A 25,554-nucleotide genomic window follows, 5' to 3' on the forward strand; every position below is an offset into this window, starting at 1 on the left:
AGGGTGCCATTTTTCACGATTTCGGAAATTAAATAAATGTAATACCGGAAAAGCGAGTTTATTGTCTCGAGTGATTTGTCTTTTTTTCAAATCCTTAAAAATTATGAAAAACGTCGTGCTATAGTATGCTCTCCAAGATGGGCTATAGCAACTCCCACAGCGCCAACAACGCCATTAACGCCTTTTTAAAACGTGTATAATAATATATATGAATAAAAATAAAAATAAAAATTTTATAGAAACTGTCAGTCAGGGCCTTTTCGCGCCCCCTAGTGGCGATGGAAGAGATTAGTCTTTTTTTTTGTCTGTATTTTGTTAGCTATTTAGACTCTCTCAGAGCCTCCCTGGTAGTAGGTTTTTGGTATTACGGATGTCATACGTTCAGTGGCGGCATTAGGAATCTTGAAAAGTTTGAAAAATTTAGAAAAATGTTGAAAGCGATAAAGCGAGAAAGCAAGATGCGAGAAAGCGATAAAGCGAGATGCAATGAAATGTGATAAAGCGAGAAGCGAGATAGCGAGAAGCGATTAAGCGAGAAAGTGAGAAGCGAGAAAGCGAGAAGCGAGAAGCGAGAAAGCGAGAAGCGAGAAGCGATTAAGCGAGAAAGTGAGTAGCGAGAAAGCGAGAAGCAAGAAAGTGAGAAGCGATTAAGCGATAAAGCGATATATTTATTTTTTATTTATTTTTTTATTTTTGAAGATTTTTTTTTCTTTTGAAGAAAGTACAATTGCATTGGATTTCACACAATGACATGCAAATTAATTAACACCTAGCTTGCCCATGGGCCTTTGTGTGTCAAATTAGCCCATCACAATTAGCAGCTACTTTTAAACACATAATACATTTTAGTATTTTTTTCTTTTGGAAAATGCTGCTATTTGTCCCAACATTTGTTTCAAAAAGCTTTAGACCCTGTATAAAAATAATGAAAATGGCATATCTACAAGCTCACAACACTGTTGCTACACCAATATACAAGATGTGAACTGGTATATTGGCTAATTTCGTGGTATATTTCACTTTACGTTTTTATTCTAAGATTTGGCTTATAAATATGCTATGTTATATTTAAAGCATTATAAACAGGGGTGCACACAAGCAGTGCGCCAGTGCGCATGCGTAGTCAAAACTTTTGGTGCGCGGTAGATCAAAGGCATGGAGGCGCATTTGCTCACCAGCTGAGAGACAGGGATTTAGAGAATGCTGACAGGCATTCAAAAGGAACTCAAATGAGATGTTAACGTCCTGTAAGTAGACTTACAGCCCTAGTAACTATTGAACAGTCCCTAGGGAACAGCCCTAGTAACTATTGAACAGTCCCCAGGGAACAGCTAGGGTTTGATTTCTTACTCAAGGTCACTTTGGCACCAAGCCTGGACTTCCGGTTCCCAAACCGGCTTTCTCTTATACCTCCTGAGCCACAGCCGCCCCCATGTCCTGCATGTGCAAGGAGGCAGGAGCGTCACTGTCGGTGATACACGTGCAGGACCGGGGAGGAGACTGCATGGGCGGAGTGTACAGGATAATACGGATGCACCTCTGTTTTTTTACAGTTGAGGTGGAGGACCCGTTTTGTGGATGGAGCTTTCTGTGTCAGCGATGCAGTAATTAAACTCCCTGGGAGGACATACTGGTGTTTGCCTGCACCTTCAAGGTCAGTTGAACGCATGCCTTCATCACATTTAGTTTAGGATCGCTGTAAACAAAATAGTAGAGGAAAAAAAGTACCTGACTACCTGTTGAGAAATGCTGACATTTGGAGGAACTGTTTTTCAGGACAGATCTATACATTTATCAATAGTTTATATTAATTCACACACACACACACACACACACACACACACACACACACACACACACACACACACACACACACACACACACACACACACACACACACACACACACACACACACACACACACACACACACACACACAGACAACTGATAAAAGTCTGCATGTACAAGTCTTAAATTATACAATTTAACTATAGCTTGCCTTGATGATGTTATATTGTGTTTCTTTGTTTTCCTCCCTTGTGTTTTATGATGGAGGGATGGAGTGAGGGAAAGAGAGAGAGAAAGAAAGAAATGGTGGATGCATTGACAATTTGACATAGATGAAGTCTTTAAAATAATCTGATCAACATAGATGTGTATTCTTTATGTGTGTGCGTGTGTCATATTATTCAGTGGTGTAGACAGGTGCAAGTAAAAATGGATGCATACAGACAGTAGATTAAGGCTTGACTTAATCAGTGTGTTGCTCGTTTGTTTCAAATCTGCTTAACACGAATTATGATTGAATGAAAGGTCCAGCGCCTGTCCTCAGCCATCAGCCGCTCATCCGGAAGCAACAGTATTACCCCGTTCCTATATGCCCCATGCTATTAACCATGTTATTCAAACACAATTACTGTGCAGGAAGCACTTTGCTATATATTATGTTGACACTAAGTGGTGAAGCACACAAGTGGTTCCAACTCCAATAGTCACCATCATAGGTTTAGGGGATATCCGGTTCAACAAAATAGAGATAAGATCACAATACATAACATGTAACACATAACATAACGTATACCGAATATGTTGTTTAGCGTAACATAGCATATATACGCTTAGGGCGAGGTCGCACTGAAACAACAGAGCTTCTTAATCCGGCACAGTTGAGAAGCAGGAGTTAAACAATTAATCTGGTGTCAGTGAGGTCAGATGTAGAGTTGCTGGCCAGCTCCATATATTCGGATCTAGTATGTCAAACCATGTATGGCTATCCAGGGTCTGATGAGGTCAGTGTCGTGATCTTCATATATGGAGATCCAGGTGATGATAGTCAGCTCCACATATGGAGATCCATGTGTTGTACCAACTTGGTTCAGTTCACATCAGAGTCGTGTGGCGCCAACCACAGTGGTTGGACTGACAACCATATACTGTATGGAGATCTAAGGATCTCCATGATGTCACATGATGTCACGAGGCGTGACCATATATGGGGGTGTGATGTCAGAAGGCGTGACCATATATGGAGGTATGGGTGACGCAACAAACGAACAAACGGGAAATGCAGATTTTCATAGTAAATGCGACCTATAGTCACAATAATTACAATATATACAGTAACACTGTTCTGACCCTGGCTATAAACGTTGCTGCCAGGCAGAAACCTAAGACGTTTGGAAACCACTGTTCCAACCAACCCAAAGTTGCCAATTATCAAACAGAAAGATGAGAAGAAAGGGTTAAAAAAAACTAAACAATGCCACGTTCATATGAGAGAGAGCAGACGATAAGACGGTGGGAGGTGTCACAACCCCCAGTGAGTGTCATGATTTTGCTCAGACCAGCTGTCAATTTCAAATTACTGCTTAGGCCACTGTTTGCCTTCTTAATCATAGCAATAGACATTAATTATACAAACCAGGTCTCTCACAGTGCATAGACAAAGAAAGTAGGACATTTCTATGTATGAGCCTATTTCTGGCCAAATAAATATGTTTTGGCATTGTGTCTGGCTCATTCCCTCCTAATACCAGAGAATACATTTTCTAATTTTCTAAATTACCTTCAATCACAGGATTTATTGATTGATTGATTGATACTTTTATTTCCGACTGTGCACACAACTATAGCACAACCCTCAACCCTTCTTACAGCATGTTTACTATTCACAGAATACATTCAATTACAACTCAGAATTGCAGTGTTCTGTCTTCTCTCCCAACCAAGCTTGACAAATAAAATCTGGCACAACAAAAGCTCCTTTAAAGAAGCATAATTATGCCAAGTTTTCCATAATCTTCTAACTCAAGGAAATCACCACAAATAGAAGCCATTTTACTAACAAATACCACTCTCACTGTATATCAGCACATTTTGGGCAATAAAACAAAAAGTAAACCTCATTTTAAAAGTTCACAAAACAAACAGTGTGTCTGGAGTGGCATTAAACCTGTCAGTCTCAAGAGTAATGTTCCTGATCGTATTTGTGCACATATAGATTGTTGTCTATTGCTTAATAAATTATACTTCACAGAAGACAGCTGGTCTCTCTGGGAGAATTTTAAGTGCCTGTGTGAAGGGCAGTGAGGAGGACAACTGTCCCTGCTTTGCTTAGTCATACCTTAGTCCTCCTTATTGTCGTCCATTGCAATACATAATTGTACAGGTTGTTAACCACTTAAACCCTCTAGCGTAGACAGTAAACCGCTTGTTGTCGCCACCAGACAAAGGCATGGGGAGAGTATTGTTATGCACTCCATCTGTGTGTCCGTGTCCGTGTGTGTGTGTGTGTGTGTGTTTGTGGTTTGTGTGTGTGTACAGCTAATCTCCGCCACCGTTAGCCTGGTCGATGCCAAACTGTGCACATACACTCCCTGGATGCCAACGACGAACCTCTGCCCCACATTTTCCACAACAGCCTGTTATAACGCCACCATGAGGCAGATTTTGGCAAAACACATTTATGTCGATTACTCGTACATATATTATCCATATATCACGCAATTCGGTATCTCCACAGTCGCTTCACCATATTCCGCTTCCCTATATTCCATCCCCATTGGCTAAGATTGCCTTCCAAAGTTTGCAGGATTGGTTCGTTTGTGACCAAACATCATGCACAAATGCTATTATCCTGGTTTTGTCTACACCAAACCTCTTTTGCCCAAAAGATTGCCGATTTACAAGTTCACAATGAATTGCATTCTGCATTGTGAGCTTGTAGATCGGCTAGTTTTGGCTAGTATTCTCTAATGGGGGTCCCTGTCACAAAACATTTTCAGATGGGGTCAGTGGCCAAATACATGGGGCGGTCCTTAGTTGACAGAAATACGTTTGAGAACTACTGATTTAGAAGGTATTTGTAGAATGGGCCTCAGGTCTTAGTTTTAACTCAAACATGTCTACTTGTGTGTGTGTGTGTGTGTGCAGTGGACCGAGCAGTGCATGGCGGTAAATGCGGCATGATGTTTCGACACGCCAAGGCCAAAGCCCACAGGCAGGCTGCAAGGGGACCCGGCTCCATGTTCTGTGCACAGTCCTACAGCCTCTCCACCACGGAAGAAATGTTTCTGGAAGCCGCGGAGTACGGCAACGCTCCCGAGGTGAAGAGGATGCTGGAGGACCCCATGGCCCGCCTCGACGTCAACTGTGTCAACTACATGGGCCTGAACGCTCTGCAGGTTAACGCTCTACTATAGTGTGCCACACAAAAGTAGTGAAAAATGGCAGATCTGCAAGCTCACAATGTGGCACGATACGACGCGCTGTGAGCTAGTTAACTGTCATTTTGGAGCTGCCAGAAACAAACAAATTTTAGTGGTGGAGTGGTGGAAAAAGTACTGAAATGTTTTACTACAAGTAAAATTATCAATACTGCAATATAGAAATACTCCATCCAATAAAAGTCTGGAATTCAAGTACAAACGTATTGGCATCAAAATGTACTTAAAGTAACAAAAGTAAAAGTGTCCATTATGCAGAAAGTCTCATTTCAAAATTTCAAACGTATACAAATCTTTTGAAAACAGCAGATGTACAAGCTCACAATGCGTCGCATCGCACATTTTCATCGCGCATGTACGTTCATCGCGCATGTACGTTCATCGCGCGCGTACTCTCATCGCGACAATAATGCTATAGCTAAGCTATAGTAATGTATCTCGGCATCTTTACGTCTATGTGTTACTGCTGCTGAATCACCTAACTGCTGTACAACGTCGATTGGCATTGTTCTAGCCCACTGATTCCCAAACAGTGAACCGGGGGCTATTTGTGGGTTTCGGACACATTTTCTATGTTTCCTTTATTCTTTTGTTCCCCACATTTTGTTTTATTGTGTTCGTTTCTGCAGCTGACCGTGGCCAATGAACACCTGGAGGTGACCAAGCTCCTGCTGAGGAGAGCCAACCTGGCCAGGATAGGCGACGCCCTGCTCCTGTCCATCAGTAAAGGCTACGTCCGCATCGTGGAGGCCCTGCTGGGCCACGAGGCGTTCGCTGACAGCCAGAGGTGGAAAGTATAACATTTATTTAATCACTATACTTAAGAAACAGTTTTGTTGTATTTTTATACTTTACCGTAGTATTTTTGATTTCGAGCACTTTTATTTGAAAACTGTAGTTACTTTGAAGATTTGTATTATTATTATTTTTTAATATATTTTTTATCCCACAATTTTGTAACCCATTTTTAACCCCTGTGTCAATCATCTAATGTGATCCTGGGCTCTACACACCCTCCACCAACCTAGTCCCCATATATGGGGGACAAGGGGAGAGCAACGGACTTGAACTCATGCTTCCTTCATGCCTGAGTGTCCAAGTTGCTCCTTTACACCTGACAGGGGGGAGTTTCCCTGGTTGGACGTAGCGCGTGGAAGGAACACGTTATTCCAACCAGTTCCTTTCCCCTCCATCAGGCGCCCCGGCTGGCCAGGGGGAGGCAGTTTTGTAGATTTGTATTATTATTACAAAACATACATAGCCTAAACCACTCCAGCCCTATATACAAGGCATTTTCAAAATATTTTTATACGTTTCAAAACCTGAAATTAGACATTCTGCATAAAGAGTACTTCTGCTTTTGGTACTTTAAGTACATTTTGATTCCAATACTTTTCCCACCACTGCCGACGGCCAAAGGCTGACCGCCGGCCTCGGCCACGCCGCGGGAATGACGCCGAACGACGACGACGACTTCTTTGCATACGACGAGGACGGCACGCGCTTCTCCCGCGACATCACGCCGATCATCCTGGCCTCGCAGTGCCACGAGTACGAGATCGTCCACACACTCCTGCTGAGGGGGGCCTGCATCCAGAGGCCCCACGACTACTTCTGCCAGTGCGGTGCCTGCAGTGACCAGCAGAGGCAGGATTCCTTTAGCCATTCGCAGTCTCGCATCAACGCCTATAAAGGCTTGGCCACCCCGGCGTATCTGTCTCTGTCCCACAGGGACCCTGTGATGGCAGCCCTGGAGCTGAGCAATGAGCTGGCGGTGCTGGCCAACACGGAGAAAGAGTTCAAGGTACTACATCTGCCAGATTTGAACCTTTTTAGTTGTGTGTTCAGAATATTATATCTTATACACTTATAAACACACTGTTATTTACATGATACTGTAGCTGTTAGCCATTAATATTCATTAGCTGACTGCTGATTGGCGTTGTGAGTGTGAGGAAAACTAGGAGTGAGATGAACACAATCCATGCACACATGCACGCTCTCTCTCTCTCTCTCTCTCTCTCTCTCCGATACTGACACACAATGGTGACCAGATTTAACTGATCGCAAGTTCCAGCTTTTCCTGAATGAGTTAATAGCACAGGCAGACTCTTCACATACTAGAGCATGTCTAAAATAAGTGTCATGTGTTAAATATGAAATAAATGCTTAAACATGTAGCTAGATGTAATGATGGAGAAACCTTTCAAGCGTGTTTTCTCAACTCGCTGTTTTCTGCAAGACATTACTCTACAAGCCATATCTCCAAAACTGGTGGGTCAAACTGAACAACCAATATGTCAATTTGAAGCTATGATTCCCTGCTTTCATATGACATGAAGAAAACGAAAATTCTAAAAAGTCCATCCCTCAGTCAAATTTGGTCACAATGGTCCTCTATAGCTAAAAGCAGGCTAGCAAACAATTCAGAGAGATATCTGATGAGACTGCTGTCCGGTTGTGGAACAGCCTACCAGAGCATGACACTAGCCTTCAAGCCTTGAAACGCAGAGTTCATCTCCTGACCACCCCTCACACTGACTGTTGAGCTGCAGTGAACCGTATTCAACATGGGTCTCCAAATATCCCATCTGGAAGTTGTATTTGTTATTTTTATTTTGTACCTTACAGAATGATTACAAGAGACTGTCCATGCAGTGTAAAGACTTTGTGGTGGGACTGCTGGACCTGTGCCGTAACACTGAGGAGGTGGAGGCCATACTGAATGGTGACACTGAAACATGGGACAAAGACTGTGCACCCTCAGACAGACAGAGCCTATTCAGGCTGAAGCTGGCCATCAAATATGAGCTGAAAAAGGTAAAGAGACACTACTACATATCATGTCTGTCTGTCTGTCTGTCTGTTTTTCAAACTGAACTTTATCATTCCGTTTACCCCTTTCTGAACACAAACACGCGCACGCACGCTGCTAGTTTGTCGCACACCCCAACTGCCAGCAGCAGCTCCTGTCCATCTGGTACGAGAACCTATCTGGACTGAGACAGCAGACCACAGCCATCAAGCTCCTCCTGGTTCTGTGTGTGGGTGTGGGTCTGCCCGTACTGGCCCTACTGTACCGCATAGCACCCAACTGTAAGGTTAGTGTAATGTACCGCATAGCACCAGACTGTAAGGTTAGTGTAATGTACCGCATAGCACCCAACTGTAAGGTTAGTGTAATGTACCGCATAGCACCCAACTGTAAGGTTAGTGTAATGTACCGCATAGCACCCAACTGTAAGTTTAGTGTAATGTACCGCATAGCACCAGACTGTAAGGTTAGTGTAATGCACCGCATAGCACCAGACTGTAAGGTTAGTGTAATGTACCGCATAGCACCCAACTGTAAGGTTAGTGTAATGTACCGCATAGCACCCAACTGTAAGGTTAGTGTAATGTACCGCATAGCACCAGACTGTAAGGTTAGTGTAATGTACCGCATAGCACCCAACTGTAAGTTTAGTGTAATGTACCGCATAGCACCAGACTGTAAGGTTAGTGTAATGCACCGCATAGCACCAGACTGTAAGGTTAGTGTAATGTACCGCATAGCACCCAGCTGTAAGGTTAGTGTAATGCACCGCATAGCACCAGACTGTAAGGTTAGTGTAATGTACCGCATAGCACCCAACTGTAAGGTTAGTGTAATGTACCGCATAGCACCCAACTGTAAGGTTAGTGTAATGTACCGCATAGCACCAGACTGTAAGGTTAGTGTAATGTACCGCATAGCACCCAACTGTAAGGTTAGTGTAATGTACCGCATAGCACCCAACTGTAAGGTTAGTGTAATGTACCGCATAGCACCCAACTGTAAGGTTAGTGTAATGTACCGCATAGCACCCAACTGTAAGGTTAGTGTAATGTACCGCATAGCACCCAGCTGTAAGGTTAGTGTAATGTACCGCATAGCACCCAGCTGTAAGGTTAGTGTAATGTACCGCATAGCACCCAACTGTAAGGTTAGTGTAATGTACCGCATAGCACCCAACTGTAAGGTTAGTGTAATGTACCGCATAGCACCAGACTGTAAGGTTAGTGTAATGTACCGCATAGCACCAGACTGTAAGGTTAGTGTAATGTACCGCATAGCACCCAACTGTAAGGTTAGTGTAATGTACCGCATAGCACCCAGCTGTAAGGTTAGTGTAATGTACCGCATAGCACCCAACTGTAAGGTTAGAGTAATGTACCGCATAGCACCAGACTGTAAGGTTAGTGTAATGTACCGCATAGCACCCAACTGTAAGGTTAGTGTAATGTACCGCATAGCACCCAACTGTAAGGTTAGTGTAATGTACCGCATAGCACCCAGCTGTAAGGTTAGTGTAATGTACCGCATAGCACCCAACTGTAAGGTTAGTGTAATGTACCGCATAGCACCCAACTGTAAGGTTAGTGTAATGTACCGCATAGCACCAGACTGTAAGGTTAGTGTAATGTACCGCATAGCACCAGACTGTAAGGTTAGTGTAATGTACCGCATAGCACCCAACTGTAAGGTTAGTGTAATGTACCGCATAGCACCCAGCTGTAAGGTTAGTGTAATGTACCGCATAGCACCAGACTGTAAGGTTAGAGTAATGTACCGCATAGCACCCAGCTGTAAGGTTAGTGTAATGTACCGCATAGCACCCAACTGTAAGGTTAGTGTAATGTACCGCATAGCACCCAACTGTAAGGTTAGTGTAATGTACCGCATAGCACCCAACTGTAAGGTTAGTGTAATGTACCGCATAGCACCCAACTGTAAGGTTAGTGTAATGTACCGCATAGCACCCAACTGTAAGGTTAGTGTAATGTACCGCATAGCACCCAACTGTAAGGTTAGTGTAATGTACCGCATAGCACCAGACTGTAAGGTTAGAGTAATGTACCGCATAGCACCCAGCTGTAAGGTTAGTGTAATGTACCGCATAGCACCCAACTGTAAGGTTAGTGTAATGTACCGCATAGCACCCAACTGTAAGGTTAGTGTAATGTACCGCATAGCACCCAACTGTAAGGTTAGAGTAATGTACCGCATAGCACCAGACTGTAAGGTTAGTGTAATGTACCTCATAGCACCCAACTGTAAGGTTAGTGTAATGTACCGCATAGCACCCAACTGTAAGGTTAGTGTAATGTACCGCATAGCACCCAACTGTAAGGTTAGTGTAATGTACCGCATAGCACCCAGCTGTAAGGTTAGTGTAATGTACCGCATAGCACCCAACTGTAAGGTTAGTGTAATGTACCGCATAGCACCCAACTGTAAGGTTAGTGTAATGTACCGCATAGCACCCAACTGTAAGGTTAGTGTAATGTACCACATAGCACCCAACTGTAAGGTTAGTGTAATGTACCGCATAGCACCCAACTGTAAGGTTAGTGTAATGTACCACATAGCACCCAACTGTAAGGTTAGTGTAATGTACCACATAGCACCCAACTGTAAGGTTAGTGTAATGTACCGCATAGCACCCAACTGTAAGGTTAGTGTAATGTACCACATAGCACCCAACTGTAAGGTTAGTGTAATGTACCACATAGCACCCAACTGTAAGGTTAGAGTAATGTACCGCATAGCACCCAACTGTAAGGTTAGTGTAATGTACCGCATAGCACCCAGCTGTAAGGTTAGTGTAATGTACCGCATAGCACCCAACTGTAAGGTTAGTGTAATGTACCGCATAGCACCCAACTGTAAGGTTAGTGTAATGTACCGCATAGCACCCAACTGTAAGGTTAGTGTAATGTACCGCATAGCACCAGACTGTAAGGTTAGTGTAATGTACCGCATAGCACCAGACTGTAAGGTTAGTGTAATGTACCGCATAGCACCAGACTGTAAGGTTAGTGTAATGTACCGCATAGCACCCAACTGTAAGGTTAGTGTAATGTACCGCATAGCACCCAGCTGTAAGGTTAGTGTAATGTACCGCATAGCACCCAGCTGTAAGGTTAGTGTAATGTACCGCATAGCACCAGACTGTAAGGTTAGTGTAATGTACCGCATAGCACCCAACTGTAAGGTTAGTGTAATGTACCGCATAGCACCAGACTGTAAGGTTAGTGTAATGTACCGCATAGCACCCAGCTGTAAGGTTAGTGTAATGTACCGCATAGCACCCAACTGTAAGAGAGTATACCTACTCCTGTACCGCATAGCACCCACATGAGTGTGAAGTACCGCATAGCACTCAACTGTAAGGTTTCTACCCAGGTTCTACTGCACTGTATGTTCCCCGGGTTCTATGTTCCATGGGTTCTAACTTCTATCTACCCTGGGTTCTATGTACCCCAGTTTCTATGTTCCCCACTTACAATAACCCTAATGTAAGCAGGGAACATAGAACCCAGGGAACATAGAGATGAGATGACCCCCATGTACCACAAAGCAACATAAGGTTAGTGGTACGTTGAACATACAGCAGACCTACAGTACAAGCTCATATTTGCATGCGTGACACGTTACCAGGCTTAAGTGGTTTTGTCTCGTCATGAATCTTTGGTCTTTATTATTTTTTATCTTTGGCCCATCACTCCTCTCAGATAGGTAGAGTCATGCGAGGACCCTTCTTGAAGTTCGTGGTCCACGCGGCGTCGTTCATGATGTTCCTGTGCCTGCTGGTCCTGAACGCGGCAGACCGCTTCGACGGCACGGCGCTACTGCCCAACATGACCAGCCACGATTACCCCGCGCAGCTGTTCCGCATGAAGACCACCACCTTCAACTGGACGGAGATCCTTATCATATCCTGGGTCATAGGTCATATAATGTGTAGTCTTGCGTTGCCAGACTGTTGCCTCTCGCAATTTTCAAATGCTTTGAATTCCGTCATACAGTCTGGAGCAACGGAAGCTCTATCATGAATGGATAGTGGAAGTGGAAGTGGAGCCTCCTCCCCACTTCCGTTTGTCTTTACAGTCGCGCAAATTTATCCTAATATAAATAGAAATCATCTAAGCATATAGCTTGATGGTTAGCAGAAACGGGGGGAAGAAATACATATAAAGATCCGTGAATGGAAATAGCAGCTTCCTTACTTGGATTTCGGGAGGTGTAGTTCCAGACTCTATAGCATTCGAAGATTGTGGAATAGTTGTCTGGCTACGCCAGACTATATAATGTGTAAACCCAGTGGTTCCCACAACATTTTTGTGCATCAGGGCCCACTTTGAAAATCTCAAAAAGCATTTGCGGCCCACCCAGCCGACCACTTAACATAATATAATGTATTAAAAATAACTACTGTAGGCCTAGTAATGAAAGCTGTCAGATCATTATACTGTAGTGGAGTACAATGTACAACATTTGCCTCTGAAATGTAGTGGAGTAGAAATATAAACTATAAAAAAAAATTCCACAGCTGCATATCATATGTGCGATTTTGCGAGAAATTTGTGCGAGACCGATTGTGCGAGACCGATTGTGCGAGAAATTTGTGCGAGACCGATTGTGCGAGACCGATTGTGCGAGAAATTTGTGCGAGACCGATTGTGCGAGAAATTTGTGCGAGACCGATTGTGCGAGACCGATTGTGCGAGACCGATTTTGCAAGACCGATTGTGCGAGAAATTTGTGCGAGACCGATTGTGCGAGACCGATTGTGCGAGAAATTTGTGCGAGACCGATTGTGCGAGAAATTTGTGCGAGACCGATTGTGCGAGACCGATTGTGTGAGAAATTTGTGCGAGACCGATTTTGCGAGACCGATTGTGCAAGAAATTTGTGCAAGACCGATTGTGCGAGACCGATTGTACGAGAAATTTGTGCGAGACTGATTGTGCGAGACCGATTGTGCGAGACCGTTTGTGCGAGAAATTTGTGCGAGACCGATTGTGCGAGACCGATTGTGCGAGAAATTTGTGCGAGACCGATTGTGCGAGAAATTTGTGCGAGACCGATTGTGCGAGAAATTTGTGCGAGACCAATTGTGCGAGACCGATTGTGCGAGAAATTTGTGCGAGACCGATTGTGCGAGACCGATTGTGCGAGAAATTTGTGCGAGACCGATTGTGCGAGAAATTTGTGCGAGACCGATTGTACGAGACCGATTGTGCGAGACCGATTGTGCGATAAATTTGTGCGAGACCGATTGTCTGAGACCGATAACGGAGTATTATCTATATTGCAGTATTGATGCTTTTACTATGTGAGTACTTTTTCCATCGCTGCTTTTATATGCCATGTCAAACAATCTGAGGTCATCATGGTCAATGCCATTGCAAATTTATGGTTGATGCCAAAACCCACCCACAGATTGATACGAAAGGTGTGATTTCATGACTGCATCAGTCTTGCATCAGCAGCAAAACCAGCTCAGTAAATGACAGGAATTATGCATTCACGTGGAAAGCGAGAAGAGTGGACGCCATTCTCATAATGTGATTCTTGTTGTTACAGGGAAGATATGGGCAGGCTGTCAGAACATCTGGTCTCAGGATATCCGGGAGTATCTCTCGGAACCGTGGAACCTGCTCGATTTTGGCATCCAGGCTATTTTTGTGACTTCCTTCATGGCCAGACTGATGGCCTTCTGGCATGCACACACAGCCCAGTGTTATGTTGACCGCTACTACACAGACCTAGCCAACATCACCTTGCCATCTCACATCCAGTACTTTCAGCTGGGTGAGTTCAGGGTTCAGCCTTTCATCCATTCATAGCCTAGGGCAGCAGCAGTGGTAGTAACTATAAGTAGATTTACTTAAGTAATACTGTACTTAAGTACCATTTTGAGGCATACAATATTGTACTTTTACACATTTTACACACATGTGTTTCAGCCCGCATCGACTGGATGCCGTCGGACCCTCAGCTCATCTCAGAGGGCCTCTACGCCGTGGCCGTCGTGCTGAGCTTCTCTCGCATCGCCTACATCCTGCCGGCCAACGAGAGCTTCGGCCCGCTGCAGATCTCCCTGGGCAGGACCGTGAAGGACATCTTCAAGTTCATGGTGATCTTCATCACGGTTTTTGTGGCCTTCATGATCGGCATGTTCAACCTGTACTCCTACTATCTGGGAGCCAAGCACAACGACGCCTTCACGACGTGAGTGCCCTCAAATGCAAAGAATGTACGCCTTCAAGTCACGTGGTAATTTTACTCTGAGGGCGCGCAAACGGATCCGAAATGGACCAGTTTGCACTCTCTCATGAGTGTCCTCCCCAGAGATGTAACATTACAAATCATCGCCATGGAAACAGCGGTTGTATATTTCACATCAATGCCCGAGGGATATTTAATCAATAATGACCTCAAATAGCAGATGGGTTTCATCTGATGGGGGGCATTTCTTGTTGTCCTTTCCCAACAGGGTTGAAGAGAGCTTCAAAACTTTGTTTTGGGCCATATTTGGCTTGTCCGAAGTCAAGTCAGTGGTCCTGAAAACGGACCACAAGTTCATAGAAAACATCGGCTATGTTCTGTACGGAGTGTACAACATCATCATGGTGATCGTCCTGCTGAACATGCTCATCGCCATGTTCAACAGCTCCTTCCAGGAGATCGAGGTAGGATCTTTATTCACCCTTTACCAGCCCAATAAGTACATACATGTATCAATAACCTATAACAATCAGAACCATAACATTTTATATCTGAGTTATATTAAAGAACAAAAAATATATATGTAAAGGTATAGGTAATATTGTAACACCATTGTATTGCAGCCCAAAAAGACGTTTTTTCCCAACAAGAAAACGCTGAAAAAAACCGCTGAGAAAAAACCGCTGGGAAAAAACAGCTGAGAAAAAACCCGCTGGAAAGTTAGCATCCGGCAGTTTCTACATAAAACGTTGGTGTACTCAACATGTCCGGGTTAACTTTTTGGCTACTAGGCTACATGTAGAAGGGTACTTGCAGTAAAAGCAGTACCTATTTTGATAGTACTTCAAGTTCAGTGTGTGCCGTGTCGGGGCTTTGTCAGAGTACCTGTTGTACCTGTCTGACTGTTTTGTGCCCATATATGGAGATGTCTGTATCTGTCAGTCCTTTTCCCATACATTGAGATCCTTGACGTCGTCAGTATATGCCCATATATTGGAATGCCTATATATGGGCATATTGGTTGGATCGGCGGTTCTGGACAATTTATAATTGTGGTTATGGCTGAGTCACGGCGACATGAGAGTGACAACCACGGTTGTCTACAATACAGCAGGTCGCCATAGTTACTCAATAGTTACCACTGTTGCTCGTCTGACATCATACACTTTGGTTACGGCTGACCTGAAACTCCATATTTGGACATGGATGACTCACTGTGACTTCACCCAGTACATGACGCCGAACAGTATAAAAGCAGTCAATATGCGGTTCCACAACGCACTGAAGAATCTCTAACTCAATCCTGAACCTTTCAACTCCCATCAGAGCATTTCTTGTATCTTAAAGGGCTTTAACGGTACCCGCTTGGTGCAAACAAGAATCATCCAGACTTATAATTGCATATTTGCATAGTTTTTTTGTGTTGACTCAACCAATCTCACTATGTCTGACAGTGACAGCGATGTGGACATCTACCCCGTGATAACCCCACCCAAACGCCGGCGCATTATTGACCCTTCAACCGTTGCCCCGGTGCCGATATACTCAAACAAGGTGTCCAGCTGTCTGCATCTCAGTGTGACGCTATGCTGGCTAGGTACGTCGCCACAGGTGACCGTGCTGTTGCCTGAGTCCACAGCACCGACAAAGAGCTCCGTGCTGTTTCCTGAGTCCACAGCACAGACAAAGAGCTCCGCCACCACTGTGATCTCAACCGACTACTCGGAGGACGAGGAACTGCGGAAGAGCGACCGATTGTTAAGCATCCGCTCCACCTCTCCTCCACCACCACCACCAGTGAGTCCCACCACATTATCGGTGTGGGCGAACCACCAGAGGAGTACTGATGAGATCAACATAAAACTAAATGCAATGAGCTCCCTCCTTCATGACAGTGTCCCCCCCACACCGACGAAAGGATGCGCCAACACCGACGACGATGATGATGATGAAGAGGGTGACAGGGAGATCACCCTGAAGTTCCGCTGCCGTTCCGTCCTGCACAGGGTCACAGTGCTGTCTTCTGCACCGTTAAGCAAGGCGTTGGAAGAGCTGTCCGTCAAGCTCAAAGTTCCGCCTTCACGCGTCCTGTTGCTGAGGGAGGAACGAAAACTTCCCACTGACTCCACGGCCAAAGAGCTCGGCCTCAGCATCGCTGATATCATAGACTGCCTCATCATCGCTGAGAGCGACGAGGGCATCATCAGCATCAGAATCCAGAACAAGACGAATGCGACGCGGACCTACTCACTACACAGAGACGCAGCCTTGGGCTCCGTGCTTCGCCAGTACTTGTTCAGCACTTACGGTAGCATCATGCAATGGCCCAAGATGGCCATCTTGTTCGATGGCAACAAGATTACACACAGCCAGACCCCCTCTCAGCTTGACATGATGGATGGCGACGTTATTGATGTGTGGACTTGATTTAATGAATGAATTTGTTTAATTAGAACATTAAAGGACCACTTTTCAACATCTCTTCATAATATACTTGGTCCTCACTAATGTGACACAATTTATTTCTACTTGGTCTATGCACGTGCGGGCGGGCGGACAGCAATGTCCGTGTCCGTGTGTTCACCTATGTGTTCACCTATGTGTTGGTTAATGAGCACCAGTATAATGAGTACCAGTAGGGGGGCGCTGTTGTGCCAGATACAGAGAGAGGGATAGTGCTGCACTGTTGTCTGCTAATGAGAGAGAGAGAGGGGGGGGAGTTGCACCACTCAGTTCATACGGGTGTGATTTTTTCTACTCAGTCTGTGTCTCATAGGAGGGCTGTGGGCAGTTCAGTTACATGTCCACCAGTGACATCATCGTTAGGGAGATTAGGCAGACAAGATTTGTGAAAATATATTTAGATTTGTATTATTGTGAGAACGATGGCTTCCATTTTTGCATTGCAACTTTTCAGGAAAAGACGGCCTGCAGTTTCTATTAGCTTGGATTCCCCATCGATGATGTCACTGGTGGACAGTTTTCTGAACTGCCCACAGCCCTCCTATGATACACAGACTGAGTAGACAAAAATGGTGGTATATTATCATTGAGGAGTAGGATGAAGTGTACTTTTATAAGTTCCTATACCCATATTCGTTTTATACAATCATATAAGGCTGTATATATATATATAGGCCTGTATATGGAGCTGACCTGTTCTGACATCACAACACTATAGTTGGGCATGCCTGACACTGAACTCCATATATAGAAATAAAGGGACACAGAGAGACAGATCAGAAATCTCCATATGGGCATAAAAGGGACACAGACAGATGGGTGGAACGGGTATTGCATAGCCGGGTGGGGCATAGATCTTCAACTTCCATCGTTAACGTCTGTGTGTACGTCTGTAATCCATGTAACTCAAGAACCGTTCGCCCCACATACTTCAGATTTGCCACACACGTTTCACACCCCCACAGGGAGTGCAGTGCCCGGTGTCGAGTCGGTCTGACCCACGTTTGTCCAGAACCACCACAAAAGGCCTCTGCCGGGCTCAGGACAGGGCCTCTGCCCGGGCTCCATATATGTAGCGGGCCAGTTCTGACATCACAAATATGTTCTGACATCTGCAAAGACTCCATATTTGGGCATGTCTGACAAAGAACTCCATATATGGGCATAAAAGGGACACAGACATAATAACTGGGTGGGGCATGCATTTCCAACTTGCATCGTTCCAAGTAGGCCAATGTCTAACTGGCACCGCTCTAGTTTGTGTTGTGTTGGATTCCTTTATGGTGAATGAAGAAACCAAAATCAAAGCATTTGTTAGCTACGTATTTACACCATATAAAGTCATACAATAAACATTCACTGTGCAATATGTCTTGCTTACACAATACTAATGTGCTTACAATATTATATTTATAAACTTAATTTTGAATAAGTCTGTCTTAAACAGGATGTACAGTATATGGGTAATGTTGGTAATGTAATTAATTGCCAATCAGCTATACTGGAGGAGGGCGTAAAGTGACAAGTATGTATAGCCTATATCTTGTCAATGAATACAATAGATTTTTGTCCTATCTGTATGTGTTAATAAAACTTTACAATTGGGTGGTTGTATTTTATCTCCCTGCTCTTCTATTCAAAAATGTAGAGGTCATGTCTCACCTATAGTCTAGACACAGGATGATGGTCAGGATTCAATTCATCGCCTGATAGCTCAATGGTAAGAATGTTTGCATTTTCACAGGAAAATGGGTTCAAATCCTGGTTAGAAGAGGAAAGTTACATAGTGCAGCTTAAGTTGTTAATTCATAATGTACCTTTGTAAGTTTGGGTGCATAAGTACAAGTGGAAGAAAATAAAAGGATTGTACTTAATTCTCAAGTAAATAATCGTCTCTGTCAGGTGGAAACCTGTCCAAAACAGTTACTTTTCAGGATTCAAATTCAAACATAGTAAAGATCTAAGCTCGAACCATGAAGCACCAGCAGTCTGCTTATGTGTTTATTTTACCAGATGGCAAGCTAGTTTCGAGCTTGCAGATTTGCTACTTGATGCTTTTGTGTGATGCCGTAGCATGATCAAGTACGGAGATACGGAGATATGAGGTTTCTGCCCGACAGCAACGATAAAACTACTTTGTGTCTCTGTGACAGGACGATTCAGACGTGGAGTGGAAGTTTGCCAGAGCTAAACTGTGGTTCTCGTACTTTGAACGCGGCGGAACGCTGCCTGTGCCATTCAACCTCTTACCGAGTCCCAAGGCTCTCGTTGGCCTCCTGCTGAAGACAAAGAGCCTGTTCTGTGTGCTGCCACCGAGCAGCCGCAGTGACACGCACGATGACATTGAGCTTAATAAGGTGAGATCGCTAACATTGCACGCAGTACAACTCTGTCAGTTTAAAGATGGAGTGGCTTACACTGCCCCATTTGGCTTCGTTTATCATATTATTATTATTAATTCTAATCTTATCTCATCTTAGTTGAGTAGCAATCAAGATACCAGTGTCGGAGCATCAGCTCGTCCTTCATCGCATCACCATGAAGTAAATATATGTATTTTTTGTAATGTATATTGCAATGCTTATTTGCTTAATGTTATTTTAGCCCCTCCTATGTCCAGCTTTGAGGGTTTGTGTAAACACAAACATTGAAGACAAACGTGTGTAAAAACAAACATTTAAGACAAAAGTGATGACGCAAATTGGATTGGCCAAAATGAGATGATGTATGACTTATGATGACTAGACGTTCGGGCCGCTGCGCGGCCCTCACACACTGGCGACAGGCGAGTGGCGCTCATCACAATTTGGGCACATATGGAGATCTGTATCTGTGGACAACACACTGCATATTTTGTCATAGGCTGTTTTATTTTCGGATATAAGAGAAGGTGAGTAACATGAAATGACTACAAAAACGTATTGAGTATGAACATGAACAGTGAGGTAGGTAGCAGCAGTAATTGGGAGCAATGTAATGACCAGGGGGACAGTGGTTTTAAAGAACAGTACAAAAATATCTTCAAGAATGAATGAATAATGAATGTCGTCAAGGATGAAGGATAGTGTCCTTATACAGGTAGTATAGGTATAGGCAAAAGTCTGCAACATTAACTGTAACAAAGAATGAGACAGTTGCAACTGTTTGTAGTCTATAGCAGTCTACCTAAACAAATAGTGAAAACACCTAAATGTAAGAAAGAGGGCAGTGTGTTTGTGCAGGTTGATGTAAACACGGCACAGTGACATACTATGATTGTAAAGATGTGTGCAACATCAACAATAACTTAAAAAAGGATACAAAGTGTGATGTTTTCTGTTTGCAGCAGTAGAAGTGAAAATGTGTGCAACATCAACAATAACAAAATAATGATATAAAGTGTGTTTGTAGAGTAGCAGTACAAATCTGTGCAACATTAACAGTCTCCGAAGAATGATGAAGGTAGGTGTGTTGTTTTGAAAGTGTAATTGTCCAAAGAAGAATAGGCAGTCTGAAGTATGATTTATGGATAATTAGAGTAGTTCAATGTAAACAATGTTGTCAGTTTTGCCTTCATCATTATCCACTATTAGAACTTTGACAGCACTGGCTTTCTTTCCCCTAGAGCAGGGGTTTTCAACAGGTGGTCCGTGGACCACTGGTGGTCCCTGGAAGTATTGCATGTGGTCCCTGACTATTCATTTAGTAATGTAGGATTCGTTGATTTTTTTAAAGTGTCTTTCCACTAGTTGAGAAACAGTGAACTGAATGACCTGGTGACCTATGATGACCGTCCATGTAGTAATTTACTGACATATTGGAGGTCAAGAAATTCAACAGAAAAAGGGAGTTATCATCTCAAGAGCGGGAAGTGCAGCGGACTGTCTGGTTGAGTCATTATTATTAGGAAATTATACTTAGTCAGTGGACAATTGGTTGAAAAACAGTGGAATGTATACACATGGGAGGCATAGCAAGTGTTACAAAAGCATTAATTTTAGCCCTTACCCCATATCCCCACCCAACACAACAGTGGTCCCCAGATTGATTCTAAGTCAGGGTGGTGGTCCCTGGTTCACAATCAGTTGAAGACCCCTGCCCTAGAGAATGCCGTGTACAGTTGGCCATGAGCAAAAACAGGCTTAGGCAAGTAGATGCCAACTCGGTCCATTGACCTGGTTGGTGTGTCTCTCTGCCGGTCTTCTTGAAGGCAATGGTGGTGCACATCTGAGAACTGAGATGGCAAGTGTGTCTTTGTTAGTGGTGTTGGTAGTTGTTGTGTGTGCGCGCACACACACACACACACACACACACACACACACACACACACACACACACACACACACACACACACAAACAGCAGGGGAGTGTGACTTAGCGGGGGAGGTGTGACACTGGTACACACACACACACACACACACACACACACACACACACACACACACACACACACTCATCTCTCTCTCTCACACACACATGCACAGTCACAAAATGGCATATAGTTTCATTATATTCCACTGTTACGTTCTACTGCCAATGTGTGTGACTCACACACATTGGCAGTAGAACGTAACAGTGGAATATAATGAAACTATCAACTATACTATACTATATTGTGCTATACATATATATTATAAAGTGCTATGATTACATCCAATGCAATTCTAGTGCTGTCTACATAACATGCTATACGTCTGTATCAAATGCTCTCTAAGTCTACAAAAAGTGCTATCTAAGTCAAAGTGCTACGGGCCATGATGGAGTCTGAAGAGGAGTGGAATACGCTTTCAGCGTGCAGTTTGTTGTGCACGTGTAGCGCATGCGTGAACTAGCACACACTCACTCACAACACAACAGTGTGCATGGGCGTGTGAGGCAACGACAACGTGCGCAGAGTAAATGGTGAGTTAACGTATTGGGAGTGGAGAGAGACACACACACAAACACACACACACACACACACACACACGGGGTGGGGTGGGGATTTTGTCATGCCTGTGGTCCTGAGTGGAATACGCTTTCAGCGTGCAGGTTGTATTAATGTACACGGGTAGTGCGTGCGTGAAGTAGCACACAACGTGCGCGGAGTAAATGGTGCGGTAACTTGTTCGATACAATTGCACAGGCATGCATTGCAGGCAATGAGGCAACATGAGACGGAATGCTTACCTGTTGCGTTAGTGGCTGGTGGAGTGGTTGTTGGTGTTGGCAGCAGCGAGAGTGAGACGCTTCGCTTTGCATTGCAGCTCCCAGAAAGTGAAAGTGGTCGTTTTCTTCGTGGCATGTTTGTTGTATCATGTATGTAGTAATTTCGGGTTGTTGCCGGCGTGTTGTTGCTGGTGGTGGCCGTCTTGGGTTTAGTGTAGTCTAGTCAACACAATGTGGTGTGTTTGTCGATGCGTACTGTTTTCGCCTCAATCGCCTGTCCGGCACAGAACAGCAGCCAGAGGGGGAGTGGCCTGAGGTGCATGAGCGAGTTTGGACATACATTGACATAACAACGCGTCATCAGAGCGGAGGGAGGGGCGTCAGCTGCGACTCCGCGGCTCCGCCCACCCCCCGGGGTAAGATTTGTGATTTGTGATTTGCTCTCGTTCACTGCAATGCAATTTGCGGCATTTTCAAAACAATATTGCGCAGAGTAGCGATTATCTAACGTATTTGCAATGCCATACGTTGAAAGATCTGTTGCCCGCGGACAAGGCACGTTACCTCCGCAAGTTAGATATTATCGGCATAGGTGTTTGCCGTATGTGATTAAGGATTGGAAAAAGTTGCATTGGCAGCCATAGAAAATTCTGCCCGGGGTAAAACACCGGATGTGATGTTTTTGGGCGTTCCTGTCTTGTTAAAAAACCGGCTGTGACGTTTTTGGGCGTTCCTGTCTTGTTTCGTGTCAGTGTATTGAGGGGTTGGAAATATCCCGGTCACTGTGAAGGCCGTAGACTACAATGCGCCTTTGGACTGGCCCCATGAAGTGAACGGATTTGGCGTAAGTAGTCGGCCAACATGACGATTTTGACACAGGCTGTTGATCTTGTGCAAGAATGTGTTATCTCATATAAATGTGTATTGTACTGTAAATATGACAGTTGCATGAATGCAAAGTAGTGTAGATGTCTGGACAGGCATTCTGCTGGTGTTGTGCATGGTGAGCAGAGTTGGGGTCCGTTACTCATAAAAGTAAGGCACTACATATTACATATTACTTTTGAAAAAAGTAATGCCTTACATTACTTTATTACTCCCTGGAGAAAGTAACTAGTTACATTACTCGTTACATTACTTTTGCGTTACTCCATAAAATCGCATGTCGCATTGTCACATAATTTACCACTTAACAAATCTTTATAATCCTAATAAGGAGGACATACACAACATCTTTCTTTATGCTCTTTACCAGGTTGTGGATGAATAAAACAAAATGGGCCTTTCCAAAACGGTCTAGTGCAGTGGTTCTCTTGACCTTGTAAAACTTTTTCTATATGCAAACTTCTAATCAATTCTTCAATCAATCAAATCAAATATATTCAAATAAAAATAATGAGACTGAGAGAAATCAGTAGCCTATATGTTCACAGTGCTTTAGGATCCCTTTCTTTATGATGTGGAGTTCCCTGCTCCATGCTCATTAAATGTAGTTTTTCATGTCGGCATATTTGGTTTATTCATCTCTGCATTAACTAACTAGTGATTGTGACTCTGAGAGCACATACATTCTACAACAAACAAGACCCTCCCAGCTGGCAGTGTTGCCAGGTTTTGGAAGAGAAACAAGCAGCCATGTCTATGAAAACAAGCCCAAAAGAAGCCTGACTAAGCTATTATAAAACAAGCCCAAAGTCGCTTATAATAAGCGGACATGGCAACACCCCAACTGCTCCGTCTCTGTGACAGTGGGAGACTGGCTCGCTGTGAGCAGTGCTGTTGCGGAGATATTAATACCGAAACGATGTTCTAGTCCGCGACTCCAGCGCACCATTACTGTTCATGTTCAACTCATCTCCGTTGTGTGCATTAGTCCAAAGCAACACTGCTGAAAGCAGCCACATGACGCAATTAAGTAACGAGTAACTGCAGCACTAAAGCGACCAGTAACTGTAGTGTGATTATCAATTTTGGAGGAGTAGTGTCGTTATATTACTCGCTACCGACCAAAGTAGTGTCGTTACAGTAACGAGATTTTCCGTTACTCGTTACACCCAACTCTGATGGTGAGATGTGTGCAAACAGTGTGGTTTGGTAGGAGAAGACGGACAAAGGATGGGGTGTTGCGCTGTCTATTAGTGTGGCAGGATAAGAGCGGCCATCATACAGTGTGATTTTTGATATGACGTCATATAAAAGCATATTAGTATGCTGACGTCTCTGACGTTCATAACAAACCAAACCGTTTGAAAATTGGTTGAACATTGAGCAAGCTAAGGTTATTTAAAAAGTACATGCCCCAAATGTTATGAGCGGGCGAGCTACCTGAAGCAAGATGACCGTCACGTAGCGAGGTCACTCTCCATTAGCCAGCAGTGCGGGCGAGCCATCTAGCCTTTCTTATATATACAGTATGTACAATTGTTATTGTTAGACTTTTGTTCTCTCCTCTGTTTGGACGGCAATTAGGATTACAAGCCCAAACCTATAATTGCCCTCATATGATTGGACAATATGGGATTGGACAATATATGGTGACATCACAATATATGTATATTTCCTGCCCTCTTCTGATTAGACGATATTTATATAGAGGCAACCGCACCCACACAAACATTGCAAAAACACAAACCTTGAAGATGAAGGTGAGGACGCAAATTCTGATTGGTCGGAATGAGATGATGTATGATGATAAGAGCGCCCCTCACTTCACACGGGTGTGATTTTTTAAAGCATGAAAGTCATTAATTTAACATGACAGACTAGTACCAGTGTGTGAATTCAATGAGATCACTTTTCAATTGCAAGATGTACATTACGCACTAATAGATTAGCTTCTTTTGCATTTGGAGATAATGGAATCACTTCACCGTTCCAAATGATCTTGATTCTTTTATTGCTCCTAACAGAGGATCATGAATCGCCTCATAAAAAGATACATCATAAAAGCACAGACTGATAAGGACAATGCTGAAGTCAATGAAGGTAAGCTGGGCAATTTGTTTTCCTATTACAGCCCCTGGTTCTCAAAGTGGGGTCCGGGAACCCCCAGGGGTCATTCAGGAGGTTCCAGGGGGTCCCCAGCTAAATTAGTAAAGATTTAAACACCTAAATATGTACTACTTAAATCTTTACACTAGGCCCATTAATTTATATTCTTCATATAATTGGTTCTCACTAATGCTCATTATAAGATGATGACGCCGGAACATTCTGCCTAATTGCTCTGTGTCTCAGAAAGTGTGGTCTGTGGACAGTCCAGAAATACCAGGACATAGGCCTAATTGATGAGGATTTGTAGCTAATAAAAACTACAGGCTCTCCCTGGAAATGTAGCATGCTGAAATAGAAGCCATTGATTGTTCTTGCATCAAACAAATAAATAAAAAAGAAAAGGATTGAAGTCTTGTTTAGAATTCTCAGCTATTTTTGTCCTACACAAAGATTACATTCCCAATGACAAATGATAAAATAAATGATAATCAGACATACTGTATGAGGTTCCTGCCCAACAGCAAAGCTATGTTTGTTTATGGTTTCACTTCCATGTTTCCCACAGGTGAGCTGAAGGAGATCAAGCAGGATATATCGAGTTTACGATACGAGCTCCTGGAAACCAAGAGCCACAACGAAGATGTCCTGAACCGGCTCACCAGGCAACTGGAACAAGTCACGGGCGTTAAAGGTCCAAACCTGAACTGA

At 43.8% G+C, this 25,554-nt stretch overlaps 2 protein-coding genes across 2 annotated transcripts; both read left to right on the forward strand.

Annotated features, from left to right (window-relative positions):
• Positions 1–1,580: 1,580 nt before the first annotated feature.
• trpc6b (transient receptor potential cation channel, subfamily C, member 6b) lies at positions 1,581–25,554 on the forward strand (the record flags this gene model as incomplete). Its single annotated transcript, XM_083773260.1, has 14 exons — positions 1,581–1,654; positions 4,933–5,183; positions 5,855–6,012; positions 6,645–7,029; positions 7,857–8,045; positions 8,162–8,330; positions 11,767–11,979; positions 13,618–13,845; positions 14,001–14,265; positions 14,531–14,726; positions 18,879–19,082; positions 19,206–19,268; positions 24,762–24,837; positions 25,412–25,554. The coding sequence occupies exons 2-14, from the start codon at positions 4,965–4,967 to the stop codon at positions 25,552–25,554; spliced, it is 2,508 nt and encodes an 835-aa protein (XP_083629386.1). The 5' UTR covers positions 1,581–1,654; positions 4,933–4,964.
• On the forward strand, positions 15,706–16,689 carry LOC310863918 (NFATC2-interacting protein-like; the record flags this gene model as incomplete). Its single annotated transcript, XM_083772446.1, has 1 exon — positions 15,706–16,689. One exon carries the CDS (start codon positions 15,706–15,708, stop codon positions 16,687–16,689), a length of 984 nt encoding a protein of 327 aa, XP_083628572.1.

This window comes from Protomyctophum parallelum (assembly GCF_964188405.1).
Source record: "Protomyctophum parallelum genome assembly, chromosome: 9".
Taxonomy (NCBI): domain Eukaryota; kingdom Metazoa; phylum Chordata; class Actinopteri; order Myctophiformes; family Myctophidae; genus Protomyctophum; species Protomyctophum parallelum.